This window comes from Chenopodium quinoa, unplaced genomic scaffold (assembly GCF_001683475.1).
Source record: "Chenopodium quinoa cultivar QQ74 unplaced genomic scaffold, ASM168347v1, whole genome shotgun sequence".
NCBI classification, from domain to species: Eukaryota; Viridiplantae; Streptophyta; class Magnoliopsida; order Caryophyllales; family Amaranthaceae; genus Chenopodium; species Chenopodium quinoa.
Genome location: NW_018745323.1, coordinates 1949555 through 1958386, shown reverse-complemented (window position 1 = coordinate 1958386; position 8832 = coordinate 1949555). Strand labels below are relative to the sequence as shown.

Below are 8832 nucleotides of genomic sequence, written 5' to 3'. Positions count from 1 at the left end.
CTCAATGACCCCCAGCCACTAGAATACCACGCCTTATTGCTCCAACCGACAACCCCCATACAACCTCTCTCCTCTTTCGCCTGAAACCACCACACAGCCCTCATCGCCACCGCACCACTGCCCATACTTCAACCAAAGCACCCATTCAACAGCGCAGCCTCGAACAACAGTCGTTCAAGTAATTCACAACAACCACCCACTTTGGCCACAACCAACGGTGGCCGTAACATCTCACCACCACCATGACCGCCATCGCTAAACCACCGCAAGCAGCCACCAATTACAACAACATCGACCTAAATTAGGGGTAAATTCTAAGGTTTTGAAGATCGAAAATCTCCTACAAATGGAGGGAAATTGAAACAGAGAGAGAAAGAAAGAAGAAGAGAGATTTGAAGGATAGAGAATTTAAAAAAATCGGCGGTGGCTAGGGGTACGGTTTTCCATAGTTTCGATGGTGGGTGGGTGTTTCTGGATTCGAAGTCGGGTTTCTGGGTTTGGGGTGTCGTGTTTCGACCAAGGTGGTGGCTGGTGGATTGGGGTTCCTTGCTGCCGGAGGTGAGGTTGAGGTTTGGTGGGCAAAGGTCTGGCCGAAAATGGGTAGCCAATCATGGAGGTGTGGAAGGGAGGATTGGAGGAAGAAGGTGAAGAGGAAAGGAAAAAAAAAAGTTTTTTTTAAATAAAAAAAAAAAAAATCTGGACAAATAATAATGCGACACGTGGTAGGTGACATATTATTATAGGTTAAGTGACCTACATGGCCTAATAAAATAGAACACCCCACAAAGCTTGAATTATTGTATAATAATCAAAATGTTGGATTATTAAAAACAAATACGTTAAAGGTTGGATTATTTAAATCAAATTTTCCTTTTAATAATGTCAAGAACAATTGTAAAAAGGAACAAAAGAAGTATGAAAAATAAAACTACATACATGAATATGATTGAGTTTTATGCGTAACAATTCTAACATATAAGGAAAAATTCTAGTGAAGCTAATTATATGCATTCGAGCGTACACAGTGGTATGTGCACTTTTTTCGCTCAACTTTGTTGTTTTTACTATGTACTTCCTCTATTTTTTAATACTTGTAACAGTTTGACTTTTACAATATTCATTAGCTTCACTTTAACTTTTTTTTTTTTTTAAACCAGCTTCACTTAGCTTTAACTAATATTGGTGATTCATAGCTAAGAAAAAATATAGTATCGTGAAATTTTGTTTGATTCGTCTCAATTTATACTATTTTAATATCAAATGTATATAATTTTTACATATTGATAATTAAAGATATTAGTTATTGAAATAATACACCGGCATGAGTAAAAAGAAAAGTATTATAAATATTAAAAAAAAAAAACAAAGGAAGTATTATTTTTTTACTCATTTTAAAGTAGTGCAGTTGATTTTCTTGCTTACTTGGAGATTGCTTATTTTTACACTCGCGGGCACGTGCATTAGATGTTGCATAGGCTTTTGCAGTAACTTTTGGGTTGAATATAGCTCTTCAATCTATTATGCAATTGATCGACGTGAAAGTGATAATATGATTGTAATTATAAACCGAGATAAAAAATAGATGGTTCAAGTTTTTTTTTCCAGTTTTACGCATGTTTATAGATCGAGAAGCAAACATATCATATTAATTGCAAATAATAGATTATACCGTGAAAGATGGGTTGGAAATGGACAAGCGTTATTACGAATGTATTTGCAACAAACTTGTGCCCTTCTAATGAAAATGAATGCCTTTTTGCCACCCACTTGCTATGTGTGGTGTTAAAATTTTTAATCGTGATTCAAGCATGACTCATGTGTCACGTGTCATACATAAGCCAAATTTTGTATGTTATGTAGTGGCGAGTCATATCATGCTTCTCCTAGAAATCGTGGCCTTGGCCCAATGTACTATTCGACATATACAATCTTGTGTCGTGTCGTGTTGTGCCACAAACCCCATATCATACTTCTCCAAAAAAATCGTGGCCTAAACCCAATCTACTACGAGTACCCAACATACACAATAACATGTAATAGATGCACCTAACTCTAGTACACCCGAATAGCGGAGTGCATATAAGAATTTTCAGCAAAGAAGAGGAGTAAAGGGAAGAAAGAGTCAATTAATAATATTGGTTTTTCATAAACATGGGAGTCGTCAATCAATCAAACACGCCAAAAACACATTATTAAAAACGTACTCTTATTTAACATTTAACAATACTATAATATGGACCCCAATTTTCATGCTTCTCTTCCTCCAATTCCATGTATGACTACCCACTAATTCTCATATTCTACTCCTGCTCCTAACTCTGTCATCTCTCTGTCACTCCTCTCTTTCTCTCTCCTCCTCCATCTGCTTCGCACGTCTTTCTTCTACTCTTTCTCTCTCTTATATTCTTCATAATTCTGTTATAATATGGGATCATGTGTATCATCTTTCCATAATAATTCTGGGTCTTCTAAACTTGATCAAATTTCTGTTGTTCCTGATTCTTCGATGCCACCCACTCCAATCAAAGATAAACCCACCAATGTTGACCCTCAATTTGTCTCCTTTAATCGTAAATCCCGTGTTTCTCCCTTTAATTCTATTTCAAGTCTTCGCAGTATTGGTGGTAAATTCATCTCTTACTTTCTTAATTTGATTTATCATTTGTTTTTTTTGATGTTATATGAATCATGGTTCGATGATTAGAGTAGGTAAACGAATAAATTACCTGACTATACCCGTTAAACCTCGGGAAAAGAGAAGGGTTTACTTACTGGGGTTATAAGTAAATAATAATAAGTACTTGTATTACTACTTCCGTTGTATATTATTTACAACGATTTAAGATAAAGTAAAGAGGAAAAATGTCTAATCATTGCAAATAATATGTAACGGGAGTATAAATTATGGGTTTTATTTTATGTTTTTTAGTTTGTGGTAGGTGTTGATGATCTGGGAGTTGAGATTGGTGGTTTATTCGTTTTGATATGAGGACGAACACTTGATTGAATTATGGCCTGCTTTTAATTTTAATTATTGCTTTTTTTTATGTTTTTTAATGATGTTCTTTTTATTATTTAGTGCTATGAATAAACTTTTAGTGACAATAGATTTTTTCTGCTTTTTTGGCTTCTACTGTTGGGCTAATTATTCTTGATTAATCATGATAATTGTATTGATTATGTTAGAGTCCTGTCATATCAAGCAAGACTTGATCAAATGGAGGATTAGTAATTGGTTGGTGGTGGAGATTCGCTTATCCTTCCTTCACCCCTCCACAAGACTACGACTTGTGAAGGCGGGATTGGTAGTTGTGGAGGGGTTGAATCATATATCTTAAACTTACCCCGAGAAAAAAAATGACTAGTAAAAATATATGAAGTAATTTGTACCAAGTATTAAATTTTTTAAGTTACTATAGGCGTAACGTATAAGTTGTTTGTACACGTTTGACGGGTAAGGTGATGTATGGTAGACTTATTGACTCTGTATTTTAATATGGCCCTCCATTTTTGTGTAGCATTGAAGAGTTGAATTGGGGAATTGTTACCTCCATTTCGGGTCAATCTATTACCCTATAAGAGGGGCGTTCGAGTCAATATATTATCCTATGGGACGGGTGAATAATCTAATTATAAATTCGTATTACCCTTTTAGTATGTTGCTACTTGCTAGCAGTCGATTTTTCTTGGAACTCTGTGTTTTGGTGTGTGTGAATTGTTATGTTTAACATGTTGAGCTCCCACTTCCCAAGTGCTATGACCTTGGCTGTTTCATGAACATATAGTTTTTAATGTCTTCGGTCTAAATTCAACCTGCTTTTAATATTGTGGCTTACACAGTCTTCTAACATGAAACCAATATAATAAAGTTGCAAAAAATTGTGATTTGTGATGACTGTAATTCTTCTTTTCAAGGATCAATGGAATTTTTATCAGGCTTACTTTCCTAGGAAGATCAGCATTATTTACTACTCCGTACTTAGTAGGGCAGTATAGGCGTATGTTGTGACATAGAAAGGAGAATGAATCGAGGTTACTACTAGTTTTTTAATGTGTTGCAATGGTTGCTTCTTCATTATACGACACAAACTGTTTTCATAACTGCTGTTGTACATAATACATTGACCTGTAGTTAGTATTGTCTAATAGAATGCTTGAAAATTTCCTGTTCTAGATGAGGATGAGAATTTTTTTCCATGTCAATGGTTTTTCTCAGAATATAGAACTCACTATTTCCTTCCGTTGACAGGCAGCAAAGACGAAACCTTTTATGACACCCAAGGTTGGCTAGACTCGGATTGTGATGATGATTTTCATAGTGTGAATGGAGGTAATGAGATCTATATAATCAGGATGATTGTATTATATATTAAGTATTTGTTATTCTGTTTATGGTTGGCAATTTGACATGACCACATGATTTACTAAGATTACTATCATATTTTCTGCAATTGTGCTCTGCCAATTTCCATGAATTTCAGTTGTATGTTCTGTTTTTTTTTTTTTCTTTTTTTTTTCCTACAGATATATCGATCAACTTCATAAGCTTCTTTACAATAGTTTTGTGCTCGTAGTCTCAACATCTGCCATATAGATTGATTTCTTTACCTCAAATTGAACTTTATATCCTTATGTGTCCTGCAATCCTATAACATAACAATAAGTTAATCAGCTCATTAGAATGAATATAATCTCCCAACTCCATAAAGCGTAGGAATGAAATGACATTTGTCCTGCTCTATTAGTATTTTTGACCAAGATGCATCGACTTTAGTTGCCAAAGAGAACAAGGGTGTAGGGGACCTTTTGGAAGGCCTGGGGGTAGGGTGATTTGGTTGAGAAATAAATTCCGATGCTGCTGACTTTGCTCGGGAAATTCATTGAGCAGTATAAAACCTCGATTCTTTCTTTTATGAGAACAAAACCAAGTATAAAAACACACATCTGAGTTAAAATTGATCATTATTGACCCAGAGCTAGATAAAAGAAACATGAGCTAAGACTTACATCTAGGAAAGAAAGAAGGATGATACATTAATATCTTAATTAATGTTAGTTAAAAGTTAACAATTATTATGGTTTGATGCTTGAACATTGGTTGATAGCCATGACAATGACAGGAATGCAAAAAGTTATGGGGATAGATTAATAGAAACCCGGTTACACTTATGGTTTTTGAAGTGGTTGTCAATTTTCATATTTTTAGTGGTTTTGAGTTTAATTCTTGTACTTGTATGATAAATATGCAGAATTCACTCCTTCTCGGGGCAGTACTCCTGTCCATCATGATGGAACTCCTCGACTTAGCAGAGTGTTCTCCCCACAAGTTAGTAGAGCTGTTTTTGAAGGCAAAAAGCATATGCGTAGTGGTAAGTGTGACAAAATCAGGATGTGATCTAGCTCAATCTTTGTCTGCTCATTTATACCATAAAATACTCTCTTTTATTTTAGCTTACGAATACTATTTATATTAGTGGCATGTTAATATCATTTTTTATGTTCATCATTTCAGTTTTGAGATACTACTTAATATTGTTCTCTATTGAGTATGATTTTCTATATGCGAGTAATAGTCTGAAGGTTAGATTTTAAAAGGCAGTATTTTTGAGGGTTACTTTTCTTGATGCAGCATCATACCAGTCTCGAAGTAGTCCCTTAGCTCGCCGGAGTTTTTCATCTACCACTCAAGCAAATGGATCCTTTTCTGAAGAAGTGGTTGGTCCTATTTCAGTTACATCCTCAACAATCACCCCACCAACTAAGAGCAAGAAGCTTCTTGATCTTTTTAAAGAAAGCATGAGAGAGCGTGGTGATGTAGGCCTAACTCCTTTTCTAGATTTGCCACCAAAACCACCAACTAGAGCCCCATCTTGTTTGCGCTATGTATCTATCAGTGATCCTGTCGATGATGATCATGTGCACGTAAAAGAAAAACAAGGGAGATTTTCACATGGCTGTTTTCCAAAATTGGCTTATGTTCGTAGCTTAAGTGGAAGAAAGAAGACATCTTATCCTCCTATGGACGACCTAAAAGCCTGAAAAGAGCCAGACTGCTGTAATTCTCATTTTGCGTGGTGTAGGAAGATTACATTGCTTGTGCAATCTTCAAGGATCGATCTTAGTACAATGTACAAAGTAAGTGATAAGGCGGTGTTTAATAATTGAGGTGCTAAGTTTGGTCATTTTCGAGCCTTGTATACTTCCATTTTTCTTGGCTTCTTGCCTTGCTATGTAAATAGATACCGTGTAGAAAATGAGGTTACATCGAAAGATCTTTACTAAAGTATTTCGGAAACAATTAGTGGCTATTCTACCTTGCCTGTGATCAGGTCATGTATGTACTTAAATCGTTATGGGGCTAGTTTGTAGCCTTGTATACGGTTTTAAACTTAATCAATGCTTGTAAAAAGCCTAAGCTTCTTGCTAATAGGTCTTTATTTGTTCATCTCTCCGGCTGAAACTTGGCTTATAGAAGTTAGTTATAACAAGTCGTTAAATGCATTCATACAAACTTCTTAAATTATCATCTACAAAGTAGTAATTAGTGTACATAGCACATTGTACTACGTAAATGATATAAATGGTGTAATACGTTCAATTGGTCATCTAAGAATGAACTAAATACTAACGTCTTAAATTTTTAAGACACACGCAAGTACTAGTATATTCTTATGTATTTCCTCAAGTTAAAACATGTAAATTACAAATGTGATTATACAACCAAGGACTAAACATTGTCAAAACATCTGCCAAATAACGACCAGTAGGAAGTATTTCCTAACACATAAACTCATCACAAATTGAACAATACAAATCAACTAGAAAATTCAAATTTTAACAAATGTAAACAGTCTAAACTCTACATTAAAAAGAAGATAGAGATTCGTATATTTATACACCATTTTCACATCTTGATGTTAAAATTACACAACGAGAACGAGCTAGATACTATCCAAATTAATTTTTAATAGTGTAATTGTATGAAAAAGAAGTTTTGTTTTTATTAATTACTATGACTTAGTGTTGAATTCAAAAACGTGTCTTATCTAATATGAGTGTGGTGCGCGTCACTTTTAGTTTGATTATAATTTTGAGTTGATTGATTCATTTGTAAACGTGTAAATGTGTAATAATACATCCTCTCTAATTACTATTTTTAATCTTCTCTTGTTTATATTATTTTCGCCCATTTGTCAAACTTTTAGATTAAGTGAGGTTGTTTAGTCAACGATATTAGATATTATAGGAGCAATATCAGATCCTATGAGAGCTCCTTAGCTGGTGGCCGGATTTATTGGCCAGTTTAACATATTCTCACATAAATTATTACTCCCTAATGTGTTCCAAATATCTTATACATTTTGACTTTTATTATCTTAATTTAGTTATCAAGTAAAAATTATAAAACTCATCAAAACAGTAAAATAAAATTATAAAAACTTTTACTCCTATTCTATTCCTTAATTATAAACAGGAGTATGAATTAAGAACATAAATCTAATATCTTCTCCTAAAAAGAAAAGTAAATTCAACAGGAAAAAGGGTTTTTAGGAACGGAGGATGTATTTGTTATTTATAAGAAAAAAAGTTAATAGTCTTGTAAAAAAAAAAAAAAGAATACGAAGATTTCTCGGTAATTACTGCTAATTTTTTCATATATTCTTACGTAGAAAATATTCAACCTACTCCGTCTATTATATCATTATATTACTATATAAGGCTTTGTTCAGTTCACCTTACAAAAAAATAATATTCAGTAAAAATAAATTCAATTCAGCAAAATTAGTTTCAATTCAATAAGAATAATATCACTTCAATAAAAAAGATAACTCTAAAGAAAAAAATTAATAGTGAATCAGTAAAAATAATTTCAGTTCAGTAAAAATAATTTCAATTTAGTAAAAAGAATTTAAGTTCAGGGTTCAGTAAAAATAATTTCAGTTCAGTAAAATTAAATTCGGTTCAGCAAAAATAAGGTAAAGTGAACGGGACCTAACTCTAGGTGAAGAAGTAGTGCCCATTAATTTTAACATATACTCCATATAAATTAGGAAAATACTACACTAAGCTACTACAGAGTAGTAGAATTTCAACTATGTTAGATTTTGGAGCAAATAATGGGCATATCTAAGCAAACAAATAAAATTATTTGCTATAATAAATTCCATTTCAAACAAAATTATATTCAATGCAATCTACTTAAATTTTCCCGCCTAAACGTTTTTTTTTCTCTTTCACATTTAAAAAAAAAATAAATATTGACTGCAAAATATTTTAATACATAATACTGTACATTAACTTTTCACAATTATTTTAATAAGCCTTTTGACAACTGTTTACCTAAAATCTTATGATTATTTTATGGAGTATTATTTAAATAGCTCTTTTTTTCATGATATCCGTGCATCGCAAGGGAGCTAATCTAGTTCTTATGATTTTTTTTTCCACCTAAAACCATAGATGATCTCATTTTTTTTGTATTTTTTTTAAAGGATTTTTTTCTTTTTAAATTTTGTGTGTGATACTTCATAAACAAGCAATTCTTTCAACAACTTTAATCTAGAACATCGGAGTATAGTAAACTGAATACAAATGTATTCCTTTATTTTGATTTTAAATATTATTCTCTCTCCTCGATTCCTTAACACTAATATTCAAATGTTTAGAAATTTCCCGAATATTCAAATTGTATTCCTTTCAATAAATCTTCCTCCAGTGAATTTATGACAAAATTAAAATATATTTATTGTATATATGAGTTTTACACTATAATTTTTTTGTTAAAACCGTGCATCACACGGGTGATAATCTAATCTAAATATCTAAATAAAA

At 32.8% G+C, this 8832-nt stretch overlaps 1 protein-coding gene across 1 annotated transcript; it reads left to right on the top strand.

The window, feature by feature from the left end:
• Positions 1-2195: 2195 nt before the first annotated feature.
• Positions 2196-6445, top strand: LOC110712608. The gene is made up of 4 exons (XM_021891080.1): positions 2196-2624; positions 4250-4330; positions 5250-5369; positions 5630-6445. The coding sequence occupies exons 1-4, from the start codon at positions 2426-2428 to the stop codon at positions 6037-6039; spliced, it is 810 nt and encodes a 269-aa protein (XP_021746772.1). The 5' UTR covers positions 2196-2425; the 3' UTR covers positions 6040-6445.
• The last annotated feature ends 2387 nt before the right edge of the window (positions 6446-8832 follow it).

Excerpts from the sequence above, each read along its gene's own strand:
- LOC110712608 (XM_021891080.1), top strand. The coding sequence starts at position 2,426 with ATGGGATCATGTGTATCATCTTTCCATAATAATTCTGGGTCTTCTAAA. Across the intron at positions 2,625-4,249 it reads AAGTCTTCGCAGTATTGGTG|GCAGCAAAGACGAAACCTTT; the intron begins GTAAATTCATCT and ends TTCCGTTGACAG. Across the intron at positions 5,370-5,629 it reads CAAAAAGCATATGCGTAGTG|CATCATACCAGTCTCGAAGT; the intron begins GTAAGTGTGACA and ends TTCTTGATGCAG.